The 26,890-nt window shown below is 38.7% G+C and overlaps 1 protein-coding gene across 1 annotated transcript; it reads left to right on the top strand.

The window, feature by feature from the left end:
• Window positions 1-1,123: 1,123 nt before the first annotated feature.
• On the top strand, window positions 1,124-25,882 carry LOC103150490 (E3 ubiquitin-protein ligase MIB2-like). The gene is made up of 16 exons (XM_016680711.1): window positions 1,124-1,172; window positions 1,990-2,277; window positions 2,922-3,064; window positions 3,383-3,490; window positions 3,581-3,685; window positions 4,619-4,781; window positions 5,374-5,507; window positions 7,873-8,021; window positions 8,314-8,470; window positions 9,608-9,762; window positions 17,923-18,049; window positions 18,173-18,433; window positions 20,845-21,023; window positions 21,312-21,505; window positions 22,428-22,493; window positions 22,666-25,882. Exons 1-16 carry the CDS (start codon window positions 1,124-1,126, stop codon window positions 22,905-22,907), a joined length of 2,520 nt encoding a protein of 839 aa, XP_016536197.1. The 3' UTR covers window positions 22,908-25,882.
• The last annotated feature ends 1,008 nt before the right edge of the window (window positions 25,883-26,890 follow it).

Below are 26,890 nucleotides of genomic sequence, written 5' to 3'. Positions count from 1 at the left end.
TTGTACGAAGTAAATAGTTAAAGTAGGGAAAGTTCCCTCTTCAAATGGACATAATTTTAAAAAAAAATGTAATCATTGAAATTAAGGACATTTAGCAGATGGATTTAGATGACATGTGCAAAGCTCTGCATTTTGTATAAACTTAGAAATCCAAAGGTTATGGGATAGATTAGAGATGTTGGATTAGTTAAGACTTAAAGACTTGGTTTTGGTCAGTTTTATGCAAAAGAAGCCCTTTTTTATGCTCAATAATCTGGAAAAGCATGTATGAGAACTTCATAGTTTTTAAACATTTAACATTTAGCAAAACTACAGAACTTTATGTTGAGATAGAGTTCCAAAAGTATGATTTTTGTTTTGCGCTCTTTGATCCATCCTATTAATCCTATTAGTGAAGCATTAAATATTTTTGTTTTGTTGCTTAAGAACTTTGTTGTTTTTCTTTTTCTGTCACTTTTAAACTTGTCCATGTGCAGCACTACTGAAAATTTGCAACCCGGAGACGTCAAAGATGAAACCTTCCTTGCATGACTTTTAACATTTTTACAATGCTCTAAGGATCTTTAAATCCTTATTTGGGCCTGTCTTACTTCCTTAGAACTTATGTTTTCCTGTTGCTGTAAATTGTGCTTTATTGTGCAGACACAGGAGATTCCTGTGTCTGCCATGAAGTGCAGACACAGGAATCTCCTGTGTCTGCACTTCATGGCAGCGTTCTGATCTACCATAAAATTTCCTTTCCAGATATAACAAAACTATATCATGGAAAGTCGTCCATGGTTCTATAAAAATAGGTCCAGGAAAAAAGAAAGTAAGAATAGAAAAACAAAAGCATCACTTGGATTTAACTTTGGCCTGAATGTCTTCTCATTGAAGGAGTCTGTTAGAAACTTCTGAAGTTTTGATAAACATTGGAAATGGATAATGTCCTAAACATTTAAATTAGAAACTTTTGTTGCCATCAAGTAAATTTTTGCTAAAGTTTCAGTTCTGACTTTAATTTAAACATGTTCTAGTCAGATTTCTGGACAAATTCATTTTTGTAGGTTTTAGTAATGATTTTGCATATTAAAATTGCTTTTATGTTTTCCTGATTTCTTTTTAAGACCTGTAATAACTAAAAATGATTTTCAAACTGTCCCTGTTTGAAGAGTCAGAGGTGATGACACAGAGTGAAGAGTGCAAGCATTATTAAGTAAGGATTTTTCTATTTAAAACAAAGATTTACTATTTTAAACTCCCATCAGCGAGGGCACTGTATAATATTGAGGATCACAATTAGTCTGACTATCATTAGCAAGCAAAGATATTAGTCTCTGTCAGTGATTCCTGTAGGTAGTTCATATTTCCAAATACAAGCTGTTTTATGAGAAATGATAAAAGGACAGAGACGGGGAAAAAAAAGCAAAGCAATTTTTTAGGCAATAAGTTCAGCCTTTCTATTTCTAGGTAAATTTTTTTCTTAACTATTTTGACATTGGTATCAGTGTTGTTACTGTGACCTAATAATATTTAACTGTAGTGTGTTCACTGATAAAAAAAAAAAAAAAAAAAGTCAGATCTTTGCCTTTCCAAATGGCTGAAAATCGTCCGTTTCTTTGTTTTTTCTTTGGACGTCTCTGATTACTTTTTTTTTCTATTTTATCTATTTTTATTTCTCTTTACACCTGTCTTATTCTTTATGCATACCGCCTTGTCAAATCTGACTTAGTTAAAAAGATACGGACCCTCCTGATTGTTCTAAAAATATAATATCCATTCAGACCTGTGCAGGAGAGTTATATGTGCACAAAATAATAAGATAAAACTTGCAAGTGAGCAAGAACCGTGTGGGAGAACTGGGACCTCTGCAGGCAGTTCTTTAATTAATGTTCAGTCTGCTCTGGCACGAGTCGTGTGTTCAGGTCTTTGAGTTTAGGCTGCAGTGTTCAGCCTTCATTCAGCCTGACACCAGCTGCTTCACGCAATGAAGAGAGACATGATTTACAGTGTTCAGGAATGACTCTCTTTACTGGTTCATTCATGGATCATCAAACGTCCTTCACTNTTTTTGTTTGTTTGTGTTTGTATTTGTGCGTTTAGGTGGGGAGGGTAAGGTTGGGAAAGTGGTGGACATTCGTGGCTGGGACACGGAGTCCGGCCGCAGCGTGGCCAGTGTCACCTGGTCCAATGGCACCACCAATGTCTACCGAATGGGCCACAAAGGCAAAGTGGACCTGAAGTACGTGTCGGATGGCCAAGGAGGCTTCTACTACAAAGATCACCTACCTAAACTTGGTCAGTAAGATGTATTGTTTCTATTACAAAAATATTCATCTTTCCACACTTTGTCCTTCTTTTGGGATTTTATGTAATGGACCAACGCAAAGTAGCAGTAGGAAAATAATAGATGATTTTCAATTTACAAATAATAATTTGAAAATTTACTTGTATCTTTATTTACTGATGTTCATGTCTTGTCAGCAAATTCTGGATCCAGTTTTGGACCAGCTTTGCAACGAACATTTATTTTAGTAATTTACTATTCTCTGTTTTAAGCTTCTCCACAACCCTGTTCCCGGCTGCTGATATGTTAGTTTTAATCTGTAGAAACTCATCAGTCTTCCATCAGCTGCGTTTGTCCTTGGATGACATTTAATACAAGTCACTAAGCAGCTTTTTTATTTTTTTTTGAGGATATTTGCAGTAAATTTCAACAACAAAATGTTTTAGTTTGTTTTAGTTAGCATCATTAAGTTGGAAACTTTTACATTTTCAGAAATGGCTTTACAAGGCAAAACTGTCTGCCCAAACAAAACTTTTGACTTCGATTCAAGACCTGACAGCGTAGAAACATTAAGTCCAATATTTAAATGATTATCCTTCTGAATCTGTCCCCCCGAGCATTGATGGTGTCTTTTTGCCGATTCCTCCCCATCCAGGTGAGCATGCGGAGCTCCAGCGCCAGGAGAGCGCTGATGGCCACTCTTTTCAGCAGGGAGACAAAGTCAAATGTCTACTGGAGGTGGAGATCTTGCGGCAGATGCAGGAAGGACACGGAGGGTGGAATCCCAAAATGGCAGAGGTACGAGAAACATCCCATCCACCTCATGAGAACAGGCACCTTGGTTTCCTCGGAATGTAAAGTGCAAAATGCACTTCTTTTTGGTTTCTAGTTGGTTTGTCCTGTGCACATATTCAGTGAGAATGCAGTCACAAGTCCAGCGTGTACGCCCGCGTGACTCGCAGAGACTTTATGTTATATAAGTGGTTCAGGTGGATGCCCTAATAAAGTGAAGGCAAACGGAGCATTCACGTTTCCAGTCACAGCTGCCAAAGGCAACGTTGAGGTCAGAGCAGCTGTGGGGGAACCTGGAGTGACACAACCTATTTATGTTTGCAGTACATTTGTCGGATCGGGACGGTTCATAGAATAACCGACAGAGGAGACGTCCGGGTCCAGTACAGCAACAACATCCGCTGGACCTTCCACCCGGGAGCTCTCACCAAAGTACGGAATCACAGAAAACCTGATCACATCTTCAATATGATTTAAATTTAGCTCCCCAGATTTATTCATGTGTTTTCCCCCTTCCGACAGGTGAACACCTTTGGAGTTGGCGAACTGGTTAAAGTTCTGGATGAGCTGGAAAATGTGAAGAGACTTCAGGCTGGCCACGGGGAGTGGACGGACAGCATGACTCCTGTATGCTAAGTTTTACTTTCTATCTGACTCTAGTTTTATATGCTTTGATTTCTGGGCTAGTAAAACGAAGAACTAAAGTTTACACAGATCGTCTTGAGACTTTGAGTTCCTATTAATCCAGTCTCCCTTTAAAAAAGAGAAAGATGCTTAATTGAATTAAATTATTTGGTGAAAAGTCCATATTTCCTTTGGGCTATATATGATCACGACTTTTATTTGTGAAAGTGTTGCTTGCCTTTTTATAATTTTAACTTGATTATCACCCCATGTCTGACTTACCTCACTCATACAACTAAAATGCACCGATCATAATTTTGTGGCTGATTTCTTTGAACTTCTAGAACCAACTTCAACAGATAGATTTTTTTTTTCCATTATTTTTTAAGAACAGTAACTATAAAAAGTGTTATACATTTATATCTAGCCTTTCTGTTGTGCTTATTTATGTTAGCATCAGGGAGAGGGTGTACAGCAAGACTTTTTTATTTTAAAATACATTAGCATATTAAGCTGTTAGCTTCTTATGTTAGAGGTAAATGAAGTTTGTGCATCACCAAACCACCTTAATATGTATGTTTTCTCTGGACAATAAAAATACTTTCTGATTTCAAAAAGGCTGCAAACATTTCAAAATCTAGTATGTTCTCAGAGAGATGGATAGAACAGATTTACTTTGCTGTAAGACCTTCAACCTTACTGTTATCTACTAAAAGTCTATTTCTCTCACTATGCCTTAAACCACTGATAGGTCTGGACATGTCATAAAAATGCAACTCCATTTAAATAGCTTCTCACATTGCTCTTACTCTGCTTTGTAAAACCTTTCTGATCCTGTATCCAAATTAGAAATGGAACATCTCTAAATTACAACACGAATAGTAACCAGACTACATTCTGCAGGATGTTTGTTAACTTGGTGCCTTTTGTCTGTAGGTGCTTGGCCAGGTGGGAAAGGTGCTGAAAGTTTACGCTGACGGTGACCTGCGGGTGGCGTTTGGAGGTCAGACGTGGACGTTCAACCCGGCGTGCCTTACGGCCCAGCCTGCAGAGGTTGATGCCAACCTCATGACGGCCGAGAACCCCAATGAATCTGGAAGTAAGGCCTCTGCGGGAATCCAGGGGGCCCGACTCAAACGCTATGCTCTTTCAGTCCTCTCCAGCCTTCCTCCTAGCTCCATCTCTGCTTTTGCATGCTTCCTCACACAGGCTGCCAATAAGGGCCTTCTCTTTTTCCTTTTATTTTTTTTTTTCCATTAATGTGCGAACAAGGTGTCTGTTTGTTTAAGCGCTCTTCCCCGTAGCATGTTACGGTCCAGTGTGCTGACAGCAAGACGCTTTGGCAGCTCAGCAGACATTTGTCATCATGTCTGAAGTTCTCAGCAGCCTCTTGATGATGGCATACTCTGTGTTTATGTTCGCCTCACTGGATGGAAAGGTGCTAACATGCCAACGTGTGAGTGTGTGTGTGTGGTCAGATTCACTTTGCATGGAAGGGACATTTTGACTCATTCCTTTGGTTTTGCTCAGTTCTGACAGATTCATTAACCGTTGCAGCATTCAGATTTTGCCCCCCCTCTCCGAACATCCTTTGCGGTTAACGTTTGGATTAAAGAAACTAACATTTTCCCTCCTTCTTGTGTCTTCCCTTCCCACAACCTCTCCTTTCTCCTCTTCCTCTATCTTTTCAGGTACTGTCATCTCCGTGCTGGAGAAGCTGCTGTCTCAGTCCACGGAGCAGGACAACCCGGGCCGGCTCGTCATCGAGGCAGCCCACGGGAGTGCCAACAAGGTGCGGGAGTTGGTGCAGAAGTATCCCGACAAGGTTAGCGCAACATGCCTTCGCTTTGCTGCAGTCTGGGGTGTGACTCATTGATTTGAGAGACAAAACTGCGAGTTGATGTGCAGACAGATTCTTCTTTTTTTTTTTTTTTGCATTCTGATTATTTTTCACATCTTCCTCTTTTTTGTTACATGTGTTTTCTAAAGAAAAAAGAAATGCAGAAAACTTCTGCACACAATAATGACAAAGTAGAAATGATCTGTTGGAGTTTTTTGTTGTAAATTAATCAAACAATCTAAAGATGACTGAAAGAAATCATACATACAACCGTTAATAGCTGTTTATACTTATCCTTCAATACTTTGTTGATATATTGACTTTAGTGGTGGAGTGCATTAGCATTAGCAATGATTGACCTTCTGGATGGTCCCGTCTCCACAAGAGAACTCTGGATCTACTCCCATTGTGACCACAAGACTTTTGCCTTCTAGGTCAAAAGTCTCATAATTTCGTTATTTTTTTAATTTTTTATTTGGTTAATTCAATTTATGTCATTGTGTTAACAATGTCACTTGTAAACTTTTCCCCATATTTGGCATTTGTGTGTCTATTTTTAGTAATTGTAAAATCTCAATCCAAACATCTAAAAAAGCATGAAAGGGAAGTATAACTCAAAGCCTTTCATATGTTTTTGTGATAAAAAGATAAGGAACATCGGAAATGATGCCAGAAAGCACAGATTGATCAGGATTACCAGCATGTTTAGCCGAGTTCCCCAAAGCTTTGCTTGGAAACAGTCATACAAATTTAGGAAAATGCTAACCACTACTTTTTAAAAAATGTTTTACATTATGGATCTTCTACTCCAGGCCTCAAGGGCCTCAAGGGCCTCAAGGGACTCAAGGGGCTCAAGGGGCTCAAGGGCCTCAAGGGCCGGTGTCCTGCGGCGTTAAGATGTGTCTCAGAGATCCATCTAAAAATCACAGGACATTAATGACCCTTGATGACTGGATTTGAAGACCCCAGTTTTAAAACCATATCTTCTGGTGTATATAAGTGCCTTTCTAATGAAATACAATATACACTTTGTTTGTGATAAAGCTGTTTTTTATTTTATTTTATATATATATATATTTTTTTACCTTTTTCGTACCTTTACACTTGCTTCACAAAGAAATGATTACACCATTGCTGTGTTTTATGTGCAGGGAAAGTTCTTTCTAAGGATTAAGTGAACCTCGTAAATGGAGCTCTGTGACCTTCAGTCGGACAGAACGTGTTGTTTCCCAGTGATTTGGGGAAAAAAACAGACCTTTTCCACATAACCCATGTGCAGTACTTATAAACTGAGGCTACAAAAAAATTTAACAATCTGAACTCTTGTTTGAGGAGAAACACGTTAAACATGCTGCATCCTGACAGACTTCTCTTTATACTGATTCTTAAATCGTCATGCCTATTTTTACTTTTATTCTTTTTTTACAAATAAAATTTATTGTTATTTATTGTTTTTATAACTTCGAGTATTTTGGAAAGCGTGTCTACGTACGATGCATCGTAAAACTATTGACACCCCTGGAAGTTTTTAACGTTTTTTGACATTAAAGCCATGTCAACATTTGGAGCTGTTAAACACAAGTTTATTACACACTTATAAATTATGCATTTTAGTTTCTCTGCTACTTCTAGAGCTGCCATTAATGATTATTTTATTTATTAATGTATCAATTATTCTCATGATTAATTGATTAATCAGATAAAAAAAATCACACATTCTACAGATTTTTCATTAAACCCTATTAGCCTTTTTTAAATACAGTTTTAGAAATGCATAAAAAAATGGAAATAAACAAATAAAGAAAATGAACATTTTCTTAAATTTCTACACTAGTATTCCTTTAGTAAATCTGAACCAGGTGAAGCTAAAACTTTAGTACTGGAGGAGCTTTGGCTAAAACATATTTATAGACATTTTTATCTTAAAGCAAAATATCTATATATTTTTGTACAGCTTCGGCTTAATTACTGTTCTGAATATGTTGTTTTCTTCACCTTTGTTTAAGTCTGTATACTAATTTAGTTGACAACTTTTTTTTTTTCCTAATTTATTCATCCGATTGTTTCAGCTCTAATTGCTTCAAACCTGTGTAAAGCACGTTGAAGTTTGTTGTTATTAAAGTGGAAAGGTTTTAAGTTGGACGAACACTTTTGCTGCTGTGTTTGTTGTTCCCCCTCGGTTCCGTTCTGCCATGACTGCACCGCCTGGTGGGATTATCTCCCGTCACGTGTATGACGAGCACGGTTGTCCATACGCAGATTATTTCCTGCCAGTGTTTGATCAGCTCTGTTGGTGCGCGCTGCGTCTCTGCTTCGGATGAATCTCCAGCTGTGTCTGTGCTCCTGCCAGGTGGATATCAAGAACCAAGGCAAGACGGCTCTGCAGGTCGCCGCTCACCAAGGCCACACAGAGGTGGTGAAGACCCTCCTGCAGGCCAACAGCTCCGTCGAGGTCAAAGACGAAGATGGAGACACGGCTTTACACTACACTGCCTTCGGGTGAGGGCGCATTCATGTTCCAGTCCTGCATTCGTTTGATTAAATGTTTTGATTAGGGCTGCAGCCGACAATCATTCTAGTCATCGATTATTCCGTCGACTGTTCTGATGATTAATTGATTAATCAAATAATAAAAAAAAGTTGGCAGAATTTTTTTCCGTATACTCCAGTTAACAGTTAATCGATTACTAATTTAGTTCACAATTAATTCCGTATTTAATAAAAAAAAAAAAAGAATACTTGCCAATAAAAAGGATGTATAATTTACCTGCATTGGTTTGTTTTGACTCAGTAACCAGGCTGAGATTGCACGGCTGCTGCTGAGCAAAGGGGCGAATGTCAACGTACTGAACAACTCCATGTGCACAGCGCTCCACATCGCTGTCAACAAGGGCTTCACTGACGTGGTGCGAGTGCTGACTGAACATGCGGCTGACGTCAATCTCCAGGTGAGCGGGTGCAGGGCGCTTACCTCTCCAGCATTAACGACAATATGTTGTACTATACATGCAGGCCGTGGAAACAAAAAAACACCCTCGTCACAATTAGTCAATTTATTACATAATAAATTAAAATGAGCTCAATAATTTCTGCTCTGGCAATTAATATTTTATTTTCATGATAATCCATTTTATTTATGGTTTGGTTATTTGTGGTTTTTATTTCCATCTTACTTATTGGATTTGTTTTTTTTTTTTTATTTTGTTTATTTGAAATGTCTCCAAGTCCGAGTGCTGATTTCTTTACAAAATCAAAGTGTCTTATTATGCCATTATCATTATATTACTTGAAAATGTTCTCAAACCAACAATATTGTCATTTATCACAATCGTTAGTGGGACAATTTATTATCCAGCAAAAAATTTTATTGTGACATGCCCAACTCTAATTGATATATATTTGTTTTTTACCACTTTTGGTGGTTGTTTCAACTTTGACTTATTGAAATAGTGACAGGATTGTTGAAATATCTTGGGAAGAAATTCAAAATGTTGTATCATCAGACATCGTAGTCATGGATACAGAGATCCTACTCTGTCTGGACATGTTTTGGATATAGATTACCTATTTTTCGACTGATCATGGGTGAATTCATCTGTCCTCTGTCGTTCATCCATTTTTAATCTTTCTCTTGTTCCTTTTGAATTCCGTAGAAATGAAAAAAATTGTTGGAACTCTGTGTATAAGTATATTTATTTATAGATTTTCTGACCCGGTGTTACTGTCTCATTAAGATAATGTATTTGTTTGAACAGAGTTTTTTCAGATGGTCTAACATGCCTGCAGCCTGGCCCTGATTTGCCTAACTAACTCAGTTTATTCTGCCTGAATGGTTGGCTACTCAACTAAAAACATGTCAGCCTGGAGTGTGTTTGTGTTTTATCTGTGACAAATGTGCATATGGTCTATTTCTCTGTCTGCTTTTGCACTGACTTGGAAAAATATTTCATGGAAGGTATTCAGAGGTCTTCAGACTAAAACAAACTTTTGCTTTTGATTATCGTTGAACAGCATCCAGGTTCGGTTTTCTCTTAACTTATGCAACATCTTTACTGACCGTGCTGCCTGTCAACTTACTCTGTTAGGATTCATATGGGGACACGCCGCTCCATGATGCCATTGCCAAGGATTTCCGCAGCATCATTGAGATCCTGGTCGTAGTGCCCAACATTGACTTCACCCAGCAGAACCACAGAGGCTTCAACCTGCTTCACCACGCCGCCCTCAAAGGAAACAAACTGTAAGTGGGAATCACATACAAAGATTAAACTCTGAAATCACTGAGCACTGAAAATCAGGGGAAATCAAAGCTAATCAGTTTAAGCAGATAAGAATCAAATAATAGTGTAATTTCTACATGTCGAGTCCCTTCCATCTATCTTTTCTATTAGGAAAATGCAGAGTAATTTTTATGCAGCTACACTTTCCACATCGTTCTGTATCCTGCTCTTTTGCAGCATCATTAGTTTGAATGCATGCGTCTCATGTTTGGAAATGATGTTTTTTTTTGTTGTTTTTTTTTCTGTGTGTGTGGGAATCTCTCCTGTGAGTTCAAATGAGGATCCCAAGGTCAATTCTCAACGCTATCTGTTACAGATAGCTTGCAGAGAGCTCGTCTCCCACACAGTTGTTGCTGCTGTCAGCAGGCTGGGAGTCAATATCTCTCAGAAATGCAGCAATCTGTATTTTTTTTTTTGGCTCTCTATGCACACACACTTGTACTCAAAATTGTTCCCAGACTATATGCAGTAACCTCACCGTTTCGCGGGGACAAATCAGATAAAACATTCCAGGAATCCAAACAAGCTCTCATCACAGTCTCAGAGAGCGTTTCACAGGAAGGACAAGCTTACTGCCTACTTTTCTGACATCAGTATATATTGTAAATACCAGGGAAAAGTATTTGTCGCCTTTTTTCTTTGTCGTCTTTCTTTTTTTTTTTGTCTTTTTTGTCAGCTTGCTGTAGTTAACAGAATCATAAATTCTGCTTCGTGCAAGAACATTATGAAGGAGAATATCTAAATATCAACTCAAGGTTGTTGAGTGGCCCAGTCAATGTCTGGACTTAAGTATCACGGTGCTGTGGCACGACCTTGAGCAAGCTTTTTTTCTAATGGCTGAAAACTCTCCAATGTAGCAGAATCGTTATTTAATCAAAAACATTTAAGACAAACAAGTAAAAACAGAAGATGAAAAGGTTCACATCATTTTTAATAGCATCAGATGCATGTTAGTAGAGAATCCAAGAGAACGATACTTAAATAATTAGCTCATATTAATACAACCCATTAAGATCTTCTTGATATGTATGTTGCGATATTGATAAATTATGATATATTTTGCAGCCTCAATCTGCCACGAAAAATTTACAGACAGTAGAGACGCCATGGACTTCTCTGTTTTTCATATGTGCTCTCATAGCAACCAGCCCTCACTTCATCTGTGTGTGTATGTGAGTGTGTGTGACTACTGCTATACGAAACAATAAACCAGGTATCTGAATGTTCTCTCTGTGGTTAGTCACGCAGGATAATGCCATCCCTTCTTGTCCCCGTTGCTTAAAAGCTTGAAAGGCCCCTGAAAGGTGCAATTAGTGTATCTTATTTGTGCGAGGTGTGTATCGCGGCGTTCTCTGTAAACATGCCATTAGCGGTAAAGTGGATTCCTGTAATTTTAGCACAGCTGATAATTTATTAGGTTTAGAGAAATCTAGTGAAACATGCTACTTTCATAATAAAAACATGTGTGAATGATATAAACAGATTATGAACGATAAAGAAAGCCACTTTCTTTATACTTAATAAAATTAATTTCTTTATGCTTGCCTAAATTTCTTTATGCTTGGCTATATGTGACCAGTGTCTGACACTTCCACCAAGCATCTTTGATACTGGTCACTTATAGGCTCCTTAGTTTTCTGTCTGTCTGGCACAGAGTGTAAATCTCAATCACAAACTGGGCATAAAACTGACCAGGCAGGAAGAGACTTAGTGGATTACTCACAGTGTGTTTTCACAATGACAAGGTCTCATCCAGACATGATATAACTGTTCTACTTGTTTCTGATTTTGATGTTTAATGTCCACTCTGAGCACGTTGGGTCCAGTCAGCACCCTCGTTTCCACTAAGTCTCTTCATAAATGCTATTAAAATACTTGAAAAACACAACTATTTATAGTCCTGAATAGTACATAATACTGATTGGTGACTGAGAATCAATTGTAAATGATGCCCCCAAAGTCCACCATATGTCGGTGTCAGCAATATTGTATTTATGCCATGTGCATAGAGCAAAATATGCCAAAGTAATGGACACAAAGAGAAGCAAACTTAAGCTAAAAATGACAAAGATAATCTCATAGAAACAATAAAACAAAAATAGAAATGGAATAAACACTGCAAAGTAAAAAAAAAAAACTGTAAAATGAAATGAAATATAAAAAGAGAAAATGTGAATCTCTACTTCAGTTGAAAGGCAAATGATCATGGTGGGTTTTTAAATGTACCCTAATGTCTATTGTTCATATAGATTGGTGAGCTATTCCATCATTTATAGCACTTATAAACAGATGTACGTTCTTAAAAACACAGGAAGTCAGTTTAGTGATGATAAGCCTCTGCTTATAGTTCCTCTTAATATTCAAATAGCAAAATATTGTACCTTTTGCAAGCAATGAAGTAATGACTGATCTAAGTTGACATACTGAGAATTAGTCATCTGAAAGTGTTGACATAAAGGCATGGATACTTCCTTCGGTGTCTTCAGGCAGTAAAGCAAATCCTTACACTGGCAAAAAGTGAAATCTGGAGAAGAGCGAGTTTGACACCTGAACAGGTTTGATTTTATGAATTTAAAGGAGCCATCAAGAAATACAAGATATATCAAGGTCCTTAACCAAGGACCGATTGTACGAAGTAAATAGTTAAAGTAGGGAAAGTTCCCTCTTCAAATGGACATAATTTTAAAAAAAAATGTAATCATTGAAATTAAGGACATTTAGCAGATGGATTTAGATGACATGTGCAAAGCTCTGCATTTTGTATAAACTTAGAAATCCAAAGGTTATGGGATAGATTAGAGATGTTGGATTAGTTAAGACTTAAAGACTTGGTTTTGGTCAGTTTTATGCAAAAGAAGCCCTTTTTTATGCTCAATAATCTGGAAAAGCATGTATGAGAACTTCATAGTTTTTAAACATTTAACATTTAGCAAAACTACAGAACTTTATGTTGAGATAGAGTTCCAAAAGTATGATTTTTGTTTTGCGCTCTTTGATCCATCCTATTAATCCTATTAGTGAAGCATTAAATATTTTTGTTTTGTTGCTTAAGAACTTTGTTGTTTTTCTTTTTCTGTCACTTTTAAACTTGTCCATGTGCAGCACTACTGAAAATTTGCAACCCGGAGACGTCAAAGATGAAACCTTCCTTGCATGACTTTTAACATTTTTACAATGCTCTAAGGATCTTTAAATCCTTATTTGGGCCTGTCTTACTTCCTTAGAACTTATGTTTGCCTGTTGCTGTAAATTGTGCTTTATTGTGCAGACACAGGAGATTCCTGTGTCTGCCATGAAGTGCAGACACAGGAATCTCCTGTGTCTGCACTTCATGGCAGCGTTCTGATCTACCATAAAATTTCCTTTCCAGATATAACAAAACTATATCATGGAAAGTCGTCCATGGTTCTATAAAAATAGGTCCAGGAAAAAAGAAAGTAAGAATAGAAAAACAAAAGCATCACTTGGATTTAACTTTGGCCTGAATGTCTTCTCATTGAAGGAGTCTGTTAGAAACTTCTGAAGTTTTGATAAATATTGGAAATGGATAATGACCTAAACATTTAAATTAGAAACTTTTGTTGCCATCAAGTAAATTTTTGCTAAAGTTTCAGTTCTGACTTTAATTTAAACATGTTCTAGTCAGATTTCTGGACAAATTCATTTTAGTAGGTTTTAGTAATGATTTTGCATATTAAAATTGCTTTTATGTTTTCCTGATTTCTTTTTAAGACCTGTAATAACTAAAAATGATTTTCAAACTGTCCCTGTTTGAAGAGTCAGAGGTGATGACACAGAGTGAAGAGTGCAAGCATTATTAAGTAAGGATTTTACTATTTAAAACAAAGGTTTAATATTTTAAACTCACATCAGCGAGGGCACTTTATAATATTGAGGATCACAATTAGTCTGACTATCATTAGCAAGCAAAGACATTAGTCTCTGTCAGTGATTCCTGTAGGTAGTTCATATTTCCAAATACAAGCTGTTTTATGAGAAATGATAAAAGGACAGAGACGGGGAAAAAAAAGCAAAGCAATTTTTTAGGCAATAAGTTCAGCCTTTCTATTTCTGGGTAAATTTTCTTCTTAACTATTTTGACATTGGTATCAGTGTTGTTACTGTGACCTAATAATATTTAACTGTAGTGTGTTCACTGATAAAAAAAAAAAAAAAAAAAGTCAGATCTTTGCCTTTCCAAATGGCTGAAAATCGTCCGTTTCTTTGTTTTTTCTTTGGACGTCTCTGATTACTTTTTTTTTCTATTTTATCTATTTTTATTTCTCTTTACACCTGTCTTATTCTTTATGCATACCGCCTTGTCAAATCTGACTTAGTTAAAAAGATACGGACCCTCCTGATTGTTCTAAAAATATAATATCCATTCAGATCTGTGCAGGAGAGTTATATGTGCACAAAATAATAAGATAAAACTTGCAAGTGAGCAAGAACCATGTGGGAGAACTGGGACCTCTGCAGGCAGTTCTTTAATTAATGTTCAGTCTGCTCTGGCACGAGTCGTGTGTTCAGGTCTTTGAGTTTAGGCTGCGGTCTTCAGCCTTCATTCAGCCTGACACCAGCTGCTTCACGCAATGAAGAGAGACATGATTTACAGTGTTCAGGAATGACTCTCTTTACTGGTTCATTCATGGATCATCAAACGTCCTTCACTACACTGATGCTGTCACTTGTGTGCATGTGTGTGTGTGTGTGCGTGTGTGTATACATTACATTTAAAGGTCAAGGCTCATTCAGTTTAAGTGATTTATCTTCGGTAGGTTAGTTAACTCTGTATTTTTTTTTTTAATTCTTCAGTGTTTCTACTCAGTTTGGAAAGAGTCATAACACGTAGGTTTGTAACAAAATCAGACTTGATAACTCTTAGACCTTGTTGGCTACACGGGTAGCCAACAGAATATCTCCGCCGTGTCTTTTAAAAACTAATATTGTGCACACAGAGTCCGTTTCAGAAAAGTTTTCATCCACATGAACCCACCAATATAAAGAGGTGTTTTAAACATGCTAGACCCATAGGGGGCAGTGTGGTGCAAAGCTAAAATCTACATCAACTAATCTGATTGCTTCAAAACAACCACAACTTCCTGTTGGGAATTAAAAATGGCGCCAGGAGGTTTATTTTTTTAAATGGCGTATTAGAATACAAAATTGATAAAAACATAACACAATGTTGATTGAGAATTACATCAAAGCAAGTACGGGGATGTGCTGCTGCATTGTTTGTGGCAGACTTTAATGAGCGCGACCCTAAATCTCAGTTTAGTTCACACGCAAACACAAATGCAGAGTTTTCTCAAATCTCCACTAGTCTGAGTTTTTATAAGTAATTAATTTTAGTAGTATTAAAAGTTTTGTGTGAATTAGTCATTTGTTGTTTACGGTGAGCTGTAGTAATGGATACAGAGTTCCTAACTCAGTCTAGAACAGTTTTGGACATAGATCACATATTTTCCAGATCCATCTCGATCGAGTCGTCCATAGATTGGTTGGTTGAATTTTGCAAGTTCCATATTTAAACCCAGTAGAAAAAACTGCCATCATCTGCACAGTGAACTTTTATGTCTACTCTTTAACACATTGACCTAAAAGGACTAGGAAAAACATGGGACTCACACTTACCCCAAACCAAAACAATCTGTTAATCTGTTGATGTTTTGTCTTGCACAGATAAGTTGAGGGTTTGTTCCAAAGTTATAAACTAAAGTTATTTCATTTTTTTTTTGTGACAGAAAGACAAAAATGGGTTGTTTAGCAGTCTATGTATTTTGTTTGAGGAAATGGAAAAAGACAGCTATGTGCCAAGTTCACAGAGTAGCCTGGGAAAGGGAAGGAACAAGGCATGTTGCCAGATATCTTCTGAAGACGCAAATGGGTTAGATAATGGGATAACTGTTTATACTGGACAGGAGATGTCGCTCCGGTTTGACTTCATGACGTTTCTCCCTTTTATAACTTTACTTTTCTCTCTTTATCACTCCTTTTTCCATCTACGGTCAAATGTTTTCATAGCATGACAGTCAGGATTGATAATTTCACATAAATCTATAATATACACAAAATAAGTTTAGTTTAAACGTGACTCTGAATGGTTTTATTTGCATTTTGAATTTATTTTTGCTTTCACTGAGATTTGATCACATAGCAAAACGTCTCAAAATGTCAACTAGGTCTTACTGTGAAAGCAGAGAACTGAGGATGAGTTGGTACAGACGGGAGTGGTGACATTAAATAAAAAAAAAAACTGAGCAGTTTAATCTTTTGACTGTGATGTGGAAAGGAGGAGCTGAAGTAAAGGAGGCTCCGTCAGCGCTTGGACCATCAGCTTACAGATCTGCAATGCAGGTAGCTGTGACCTCTGGCGATGTCTTCGTTGGATGCCTTTAAATCACACAGGCGATCCAAGTCACATCTGACTGACTCTGTTACAAACGAACGAGTTCAGCCCACACCTCCTAACACATTCGCAGTGAGCAACTAATGAATAAGGAATTGTTATAATCGATTAATCATGTTAGTAAAAGCCGTTTCTACGGAGGTCTTTGTGCATCAGCCTGTTCTCTCCGCCCTTCTCCTCGTTGTTCTTCGCTTTTGGAACGACGGACGGCTGGGTCGTCTGCCAGCGTGTGTGTGCCATCGGTGTTTCCACGCAGTTAAAATCCTGCAGAGGCAAGCAGTAAATTAAACCCAACTTCCTCCAGAAGTTTTGGTTCATGTCACACTAATGCCTCTGTGGTGATTTGCCAGCTTCCTGGGCGCTTGCTAAGGCTGTCGGCTTCAATTTCACATTTCATAAAGCCCACTCAGGCAGAGAGGAGAGAGTATTCAAACGGCGCAGCCCAGACTTGCACTGCATAAAATGCAAACAAAGTTGCGATGCTCTCATTTCACTGACCGAGGCCTCATTACGCTCTGCAATTAAACACAGACTGATATTCAGCGTAATGCGCCGTAACCTGACTAATCCTGATGGATGGCAATCTGGAAGGTTAATATTTGGGACTTTGTCTGGAGTCATGTTGAAGAGCATGCCTTCTGCTCAGATTGTCTTGTTAGCAGCTTTTGAAGCAGCTGCAGTTCTGCTCAGGCGTCATGAACTTGGACTTATAATAATGAGGGCTTCTTGTTATGAAAACTATGCGCTTTGTAAACGAATAATGAAAAGTACGCACTGGTGCTTTTGTGGAAAAACAAAAAAAACAAACTCTCTGTTGAATCAAATGTATGCACAAAAGGTCATAAAATAAAGAAAATTCACCTGAAACTTCTCCTCTTCACAACAGTAAATGTCAGGTTATTTTATCGGGACTTTCAATGACGCAGACAAGCAGAAACTGGTGTTTCATTTTGTGGTGAAGGGAAAATTATACACAGTCTTGTAAAGTGTTGACTAGAGATTGGTAGTAACTAGCTACATTTACTCAGTTACATTTTGTCAAGTATCTTTTAGAAAAAAAAAACTATTAGGGGTATTTTTACTTTGCTGTTCTTCTTACTTTTATTTGAGTAATTTCATTATGAAGTACCGCTACTCTACCCCTAAACAGCTTTACTGAATAATGAACAGGCTTGTTTCAGCCAAACCTTCACCAGACATAAACACCTGCAGGTTTTGTTAGTTTCGTATTGAAAGAAATTTGGAAAAAAGTTTTTTTTTTGTTTTTTTTTGCCTTATTTTGTAATTATGTTAATTATATGCATTATTTTCATTTTAATCTTTAAAATATCAAAATTTCCCACATAACTTTATTATTTTGTTTGTCAGATTTATGTAATTGTTAGATATTAAATAATTGCTGTTCTGATCAGTAATCAGTACTTAAGTAACCCTTTTACCAAATACTTTTTTACCCTTCAGTAATTTCTTGGATGGCTGCTTTTTACTTTTACTTCAGTAAAACTATGTTGAAGTAGCTGAAGTACTGTTACTCTTACTTACAGTTTACTTGCGTACAGTTTTTGGATACTCTGCTGTTGCTTTTAATACATACAAACCATGATAGACGTGGTTTTCTGGGTTTTTCCTCTGCCAGCTTAGAAACAGTTTCTAAATGGGTATAATCTGAGTTGTGCCTGGTCAAGTTGTCTGTTCATGTTGCCTTCAGGGCCACAGAAAAGATCCTGGGTCGAGCTCGACAGCTGGTGGACGTTAAAAAGGAAGACGGCTTCTCTGCCCTTCATCTGGCTGCTCTCAACAACCACAGAGACGTCGCCGAGGTCCTTATCAAGGAGGTGGGCCAGAAATAAGGAGCCTCTTTAGTATTCGTTTTTATTTATTTGTTTAAATCCACATTTGATGTAAAAAAAAAAAAAAAATTACTTTTCTTTCCTTTTTTTTTTGTTTTTTTTTGTTAGGGGCGCTGTGATGTCAATATCCGCAACAACCGAAACCAGTCACCGCTGCAGCTGGCCGTCACGCAGGGCCACACGGACCTGGTGCAGCTGCTGGTGGACGAGGGCGCCGACGTCAACATGGAGGACGAGGACGGTGACACGGCGATGCACGTGGCCCTGCTCCGCCCGCAGCTGGCCAACGTCATGCTCACCCCGTCAGCAGGGGGCAGCAGCACGGAGGAGGGCAGCGAGGGCTGCTCGTCCACGTCGCTCTACTGCAGGGTGAGGGCCGATGGGGAGTCTAAACATGGAGGGTGGGCTTGTTAAATGATAGATTACCGTTACCGTCTGCTTGGAATTACAAAGTCATTGCTGGACAGAAACTCATCCAAAGGCCTGAAATAATAAAGTTCAAAGTACTAGTTGCACTGACAGATTATTTCACTTATAACTTGTCCTTTTTCGTCAATACTAAGGAATTGTTGACTTAAAACAAGCTCCTTAAAAATGACATGTCAGTTAGTTTTCTTATTTTAAATGTACTGAAATATTTGCCCTAGAAAATACACCAAAGGTACTTAGTAATATTTTGTTTCTGAAGTGTAATATCTGAATCTATTTAAATAAACAAAATGACCAAGTACATAGTTAAGAACCTGAACTCACAGTTGCAAAACAAAGAGGTAAAAATAAACAAACAACCACTATATAAGTCAACATAAGCTAAATAAAGTAGTGAAGACCTAAGCAGACGTTGCTGATCTACTCTGAAATAGAGACATCTATTCCTTGTAGTTTTAAAGAGATAAATATAGTCTCCAAGTGAGATTTAAAAAAAAAAAACATGCTCTGGGAAACGTATAACGGGAAACACAGTAAGGCAACAAACCTTAACCAATGAATGTTGCAGTGTATGCTTAGTCTCCTAGGATATGTTTAGGATGAAATTGTTAGTTGGGTTCCAGGTAAACGGCAGGATGAAAGGCGAAGGAAGGTAAAATGGGGATTTAGGCGGCTGAGCTTGGAACAGATTTAACTGAGGAGAAAGGACCTCAGTTCATTGTGCAAGCAGGTCGCAAGAACCCAGATTAACTTAAGAGACAGTAATAAGGTTAGAGTGGAGCTAAATATAACCCGAGGAATGCGTTATAGGTTCAAGGTTTAATAAAAGTAAAAATATGGATACAGAAAATAAAATATTCACTTTCTTGAAGTAAAGATGATGTCACGGAGAGCTCTGTTGCTTTAAAGGTTGTATTTGTTCGAGATCCACAGCGTTGTTGGAAATAAATTTAGAGGGAAAGTGAAGAATGGAAACAAGCCAAGATGAAGCTTTAGTTGGGACGTCTGTGATACTTACTGAACTGTTTCCGTTATGGAGGACTAGAAATACTCTGATCAGTTTTGTGGACAATTTCCCATCCCCCATTTTCTTTCTCCTTTGAAGCTTTGATCTACAAATTCCCGTGTTACTTAATTCAGATTCTCTTTACAAACCTTAGTGTGAGAATGTATAAGAACAGTAATAAAATATATTCTCTAGGGTCATTTCTAGCTTATGCAAATGACTGTAAGCTAGAAATGTCTGTTGATAGTGGACTCTTGGTGCTAAAAATTAAATAAACTAAAATGCAAAGTGATCACTGATTAATTAAATTAGAACCAGAAGTAGTTGTACAGTGTTTGCGTGTGAGCATTAGCTGTGAAACAGGGTTTTACTAGAACAGATATTATGTAGTTGGCATTTTGTCTGTACCATGCTAACAGTTAGCTTGGTTAGCATGGCTAGTAGTAATAGAACAACAGCGTGATGCTAAAAACGGCTAACTTTTTATCTTCTTCTCTCAGTAACAGCATCCACCTACAAGAGTGATATTTGTACGACATAGTGGTGTTTATGATGTGTTCACTGATCAGAAAAAAATAGATTTTTGGGTTTACGACTGGCCTGGTAGGTGATTAGTGTTGATGTGCGGTGAACAGCTGACTCATCTGTGTCTAAAGTGTGCTTTGTAAGTATGGAGTCCGTTTATCCCCCCCCCATATTTGATGTTCGGTAGGATTGCCCAGACCAGAACTGCACTGTCATCAAAATTTTGTTTTTTGTTTTTCAGAGCCATTAACGCAACTCTTTGTCAAAGTCTATTATTTTTCCTTAGAAAAGAAAACCTTCTGTTGTGAAACGTTTCACACAAGCTTTTGTCCCATTACATGGTGTAAATATTTCATGATTTACAAAAAAACATCCTCATCGCTCCCGATGACCGCTAACACTGCAGCTCCTCTCAGCATCATGGGCTTTGAGCCAACGCACACACACACGCATGCACACCCACACACACACACACACACACACACACACACACTCTCAAAAAAGTACCCATACACAGCCATGAAGGTGGCTAGACTTGATGCTCGGGGCCGTTTCGGCCACCGTCAGCAGATGAGTTGTCCTGGGAGTTGTTCTGTGCTGATTAGATGTGGGTTTATGTGGCGTCTAAATCTGGATGACTCTCATTGAACCTCTTACACTTATGTTACGCTCAGCTCTCCTGCATCTGTGACTTTGTTTTTAGAGTTTTCTCTTGGAATAACACAATTTCATTTACAATCATAATGGTTTTAGCTTAGACTTTCCCCCCCTCCTCCTTATCCTTATCCTCTCTCTCGTCTTCCTCCTTCTGTGTCCACAGCTGAATTCCTCGGGTCTCCTGGGGAACACCGAGCTGAACGTCGCCATGGCGATTGCTTGTTTTCTGGCCCAGGAAGGTGCTGACATTAGCTACGCCAACCACAAGGGCAAGAGTCCTCTGGACTTGGTGGGAGACAGCACCATGATGCAGCTCATTAAGAACTTCTCTGAGAAGCACAGGTACGTGTTCAGAAGTTGGCTACGATCTACGGGCTGACATTCAGTTCAAATAAAGGGCAACTACAAGGTTATTTTGGTTTGAGTATAAAATTAACAATAAAAGAACCCCAAAAAACTTGCATTTTCATAGGATAGCAAGACAGGCTACAAATGAAATGTAACTCATAGAGAAATGTTTTTATGCAAACAAATCCATGTCAGAGTTTGACTTGGATAAAAAATTGTATTTCTTATGTTGACGTGTTAGTCGTTTCAGACGAGCTCTCACGGCTGTCTGCTGTCGTTCAGGTTGCAGCGCCTGCAGGCCATCACCTGTGGGCAGGGCCTGAGCAGTGCGAGCCTGCGGCGGGTCCACACAACACCCAACACCATGACCAACCTGGTTTTTCCCACGCCGGCCGGTCCCAGTGAATGCCTCATCTGTTCTGAGCTGGCTCTGCTGGTTCTGTTCTGCCCCTGCCAGCACAGCGTGGCCTGTGAAGGTACGTCTGCAAGCTGAGGGGCAGCGGGACGACCATCTTCTTCTATGTACTCCAGATCGACTGCGGATCCTTAAAAAGTCATAAATTGATGTATCTAGAATTAAGGCCTTAACGTTGTCCTTAAATTTGTTAATCATGTGTCTTAAGTTTTGTCTTGGCAGGATTATTTAATTGTATATTCTATGTGTATGTTTATTTTTCTCATGTGATGTTTCTGACAGGCAAAAGGTTGAGTCACACAAACATCTTCATTCTGTGACTCAATGCTAACACGCCCTCGCTGGCTAGCTAGCTTTTTTTGCGTCTGTGATGGGTAAATATAAATTTATGGCCAGAGGAGGTTTGTACATTTCTGAGGAGATATAGATAGACCTGTCACAGTAACACATTTTGCTGGACGATAAATTGTCCCACAAGTTATTGTGATAAATGATAATGTTGTTTTGAGACAGTTTTCAAGGAATATAAAGTAATATAATGGTAATGGCATAAAAAAAATGCAAGAACACATTCTCAAAGATCAATAAACTTTAAATTTTAATGAACATTCAACTGGAACATCTTTTAAACATCCAAAATTAAATAAACAAAAAATCAGAAATGGCAAATAAAATGACCTATGAAGTCTCTGAAAACAAAACTGTACTTCATTAAAAGGGCTAGTTGAGACCAAAGCACCAGACTGAAGGCTCTTCTCATCCTGTTTTTTTTTTAGGAAGAGAGAGAGAAAATAGAAAAATTATAAATCATGCAAATGGAAATTATTGAGCTGGTTTTAATTTATCATGCTATTAACTGATTTCTGTTTTCTGCCACAGGCCTGGATATATGATCTTTGTTATTGGTCTCAAAAAGTCTTAAGTTTGAGTTGGTGAAACCTGTAGAAACCCTGTAGTCAGTAACACTAACTTTGTCTTAACAGAATGTGCACATCGCATGAAGAAATGCATCAAATGTCAGGTCACGATAACCAAGAAAATACGACAAGGTAAGAAGAGATTAGAGACTTTTATTTTCTGGTATGGTACGTGTCAGAGCTAGGTTCTGTCCATTCCTGGAATGGAGTGGCACAAACGGCCTGACCAGTCTATAATAACACTGCAACAACACATAAAACTCTGGATTAAAACTGGGTATCGTCAATGATTTTGACTCCGCAGACCAAACCGAGGTGGACTGCAGCCCTGGCACCGAGAACTCTGAGCAGCACAACCTGCTGGAGCAGCTGCAGTCCCGCTACAGGCAGATGGAGGAGCGCATCACCTGCCCCATCTGCATCGACAACCACATCAAGCTGGTCTTCCAGTGCGGCCACGCCTCCTGCATCGACTGCAGCGCCGCGCTCAAGACCTGCCCCATCTGCAGGCAGACCATCCGGGAGCGGATCCAGCTGTTTGTCTGAGCTCCAGGTTTGTGTCCTCCTAGGTCCGCTGGCCCACAGACCCCAGGAAGGGCTATGGAGGCGCGCCGCTCTCGTGCCCTCCCGTCTCTGGCTGCTGCACCTCACCAGCGGTGATCAAACATTCGTTCGAACGTTTTTTTTTCTAAAGAGACGCTGCTGTAGATCGCTCAGAGTTTGCCGTTACATTTTTGGTTCATTTCCATCTGGAGCAGCCCAGGAACATTGCTTTAATTTAAATTCCTGCTGCGGGACAGACTCCGAGCCGAGCCCGGGAGGAAACGCACGAGGCAGAGTGGACGTGACGCCTCCCTCCATTTTGAATCCTCTTGATTGATAAAGGAGCGATGGGGAAGAATAGAAAAAAAGTGTTTCCTCCTCATGTTTCCTGTTGTACTTTGTCCGACCCTTTTGCTGCTTTACGTGGATGTCTGTTACCCATCATCCTCTGTGGTTTTCTGGCCTCTTTTGTTTACATGTCTGCACAGAGACCGGTTGTCCTGGCGCTCCTTGGCCCGTGAAGTACATCGCTCTCATTTACATCCATCTCGTAATTCTCAATGTAAGGCTCTGCAGAGAGAGGGTATAGCTGAAAGCTTTCTATGTAGACCCCAAAACACTTCTGTCTATATGCAAAGGGAGACAGAAACTATATATGCATGAGTATATGCATATTATCCAGCTGAAAACGACTTGTTCTGTCACAGATAAACTAGGGTTTTGTTTTACTCTAGGGGTTACGCTTGTGGTTGCCAACATACCTTTGACTACAAAGTTTTATTTATGTGTGAAAGGTGTTTTATTTTATTTTTTATGTTTTTTGCTTGGCAAAAAATGTGTTTTTGTTTCTACTGAGGTTTAACCCAAGCCTACGTCTGCTACTCAGGGTATCGCATCTTGGAAGCACTCGGAATATCCATAAATGTTTTAAGAGCCCTTTCCCAGACTCTCACACTAACACCATTACAGCGCTTTGTATCGATTTGTTCCGGTGGATCACCAAGAGGAAGAAATGTAACAAAAACAAATAGATCTTGGCATTAATGACTAACATGAACACAAAATGTGTAATTCTCAGTTGAAATGTGGACGGTCGCGGAGCAGATTCTGCGAAGAGACTTCAGTTCCCTTCAAAACATACAAAACGAAGATGTGAGAAGGTGCAAACTCTTGCAAATGGAAACAAAAAAAAAAAAAACTGGATCCAAATCTGCATTAACATTGATTATCTTTTCAGTCTAAAGCATCTCAAGTTTCATATTGACACACATTCTATCTGGTTCACAAGAAAACAGGCCTCACTAATTACGACAGTTGAAATGAATATCATTTCTTCACATTTGTTATTTCTGCTTCATACTTGTGATGAGTTTAGCTGATCGTGAGCACAGCACTGAGGGTCTGCAGGCGGCCAGCAGCTGCTCCACACACCATTACCAGGCTACTAGCATGGTGCTGCATAAATGTGAAACGTAGAGAACGCTACATGTGCTTTTCATGAGTTATTTCATAAAATGTTGACCTTATCCAGCTCCAAAAATATAAAAGACATAAAATACTGAGGAGCAACCTCATAAGCTGTTACCCCGATTGATGACCTCCGATCTATAAAATTCTCGACGTGCGATAGATCGTCTTTTATTGAGTTTACTCAACATTTTTAACCTAGAAAATCTTTTTTATAGAGAATAAAACACCTGTTCTGTCATTTTCGGCGACAACGGCGCTGATTAGGGCAACATGATTTATAGAACAAAGATTTTTATTTAGCTCTGCTCTTTTAGTAAAGTTGGGTCAGGTCAGTGGGGAGGGGGGGGGCATTTCTGTGTCTGACAGCGTGGAGTTTGCTCAGACCGCTCAGCTATACGCTTTGACATACCTCTCCAAGTCTGAATGTGAGCCACTTGGACCTTGCAGATGAGCGAGTTATTTTTCTTGATGGTCGCACAGCCAGCAGCACAGATGATGATGATCCCGTCATCATCAGGCCTCATGGTAAAACCGTCCAGGCAGTAGGATTTAGGCTTATTGCAGATACATTGAGTGCAGTTACTATGAAGGTGGTTTGAAATGTGTCATAGCGTTCGTTTAGGGTTGTTTCCATGTGGTTGGGTTGTCCAAACATCCCCGATCAATCTGAGAAGGTTCCACACAACTTTATGTCCGACTGTGTTGTTCTGCTCCTTAGGGTTTGTCACTGGATTCCCCCTATTTAAAGAGGCTCATGCTATTTTTTATTTTTTTTGTTTAGTTTTTTTTTGGGGGGGTATGTTTTAGGTTTTATCAGGTGTATCGTGCAATGTGTAATCACACACACACACACACACACGCACACGCACGCACACACACACACACACACACAAAAACAGTATTTGTGTTTCTGTCTACGGTTCGTACCTTGTCTTACCAGCGGAGTATTTCAGAAGCAAGCCTCCCCTTTTTTCCTCCTCTGGAGTTCTGGATTGTACATCAGCTTCGTCGTTTTAATAATTTTAATTTTTTTTTTGTATGTTGATGTGTTTTCTTTGAAGGGCTTATGCGTATCTGACAACAACAAAACTCTAATCTAATTTTAATTTAATCTTTTTTCTTTCTTTTTTTCTGGAACTTCCAGAGACAGGAGGGTTTTTAATGTCCTCAGTGTCTCCCTGACGGTGGGAGAGACAATGTTAAAGATGTACATTTGAATGTTGGTAGGGGAGATAATGTATCCTGTCTCACGCTGCCTTTTTTTTTAATGTGTGAAGAAAAACTAAAACGTCTAAAGAAAAAAAAAAGAGCTAGGATATCCTTGTGGTTTATGATGAGGAAATGACTTTTACATCAGTGCCAAATCGCATGAGGATGAGCATGAACATGAACATGAACATGAACATGAACATGCACGCCCGTTACTACACAGATGCACTCTTCTACCCCACTGCCCCTCTCGACATCAGACGGGGAGGCAGATTATTCTAGCGGTGTGTTACAAAGCGTAGCGTCGGGTTCGACTCCGGATCGGACATATTCTCTCTCTCTCTCTTTCTCTCTCTCCGTTTGTGGTGTTAGCCTTCTAGCTTCAGCAGTCGCACTCTGAAACCTCTACGACAGAAGACGCTACTCATTCCCAAAACGTGATCCGTTCTGAGCTTTTTACAACTATATACTTATATATAATATATATATTTATATTTTGTGAGACATTATCAATCAAGGGACATGTTTCTTATAGAAGTTTCAGTATTTAAAGATTGTCCTTTGGTGTTCTGAGCTGATGGGTTTACAGGTGAGGCAATAATGTTTAAGAAAAAAGAAAAACGTGTGAAATTGTTTTCATTTCCTTTTGCTCCTTTTTAAGGAGTCTTGCTGTGAGCGCGACGAAACGGTTTCTGTACAAAAGTTATTAATAAAGCAGCAAAATGTTACTGTCGGTGTTTGTACAGTTCGACTCTCGGAGTTCTGATGTTGGCCTTACTGTCCATTCCTCCTCTGTTGATGTTTTTTGTTCTTTTTTTTTTCAGTTGAATTCTGTACAAAAATATTTTGCAATAAATATGGAACTGTTTTTTAAAGACTGGATCTTTTGTTTTATTACAGAAACATCATTTAGCTGAAACAATAAGGTTTTAAAATTATTTTATGAGATTTTTTTTTCCTCAGTTTTGAAAATGAATGAGAAATCAGTTTACCCAGAAACTTGTGAATAATGAGCAACATGTTGACTTTCTGATTGAAACTGGAGCTGAACAGAATATTTCATGTTGGTGTAAAACATCCTCAGTTCATACTGCATTTGGACCAATCAGGCTTTTGCTGACAGAAGCAGATTTGTGATTTTCCTCGACCTTCTGGTTCTGACTTCGACAGACTCAGATTTTTTCTTTTAGGGACTTTCACTAATGAATGAGGAAAAGGTTTGTTTCCAGTTCTCTTGTTTTGAGTCTAACAGGAAGTGAAGGAATTACAAATTATTTTCATCCATGTCCCACACCTTTACCTACTCA

Source organism: Poecilia formosa, unplaced genomic scaffold (assembly GCF_000485575.1).
Source record: "Poecilia formosa unplaced genomic scaffold, Poecilia_formosa-5.1.2 Scaffold255, whole genome shotgun sequence".
In the NCBI taxonomy this organism is placed as follows: domain Eukaryota; kingdom Metazoa; phylum Chordata; class Actinopteri; order Cyprinodontiformes; family Poeciliidae; genus Poecilia; species Poecilia formosa.
Note: the sequence above shows the minus strand (reverse complement) of the source record. Positions and strands in the feature narration are given on the sequence as shown.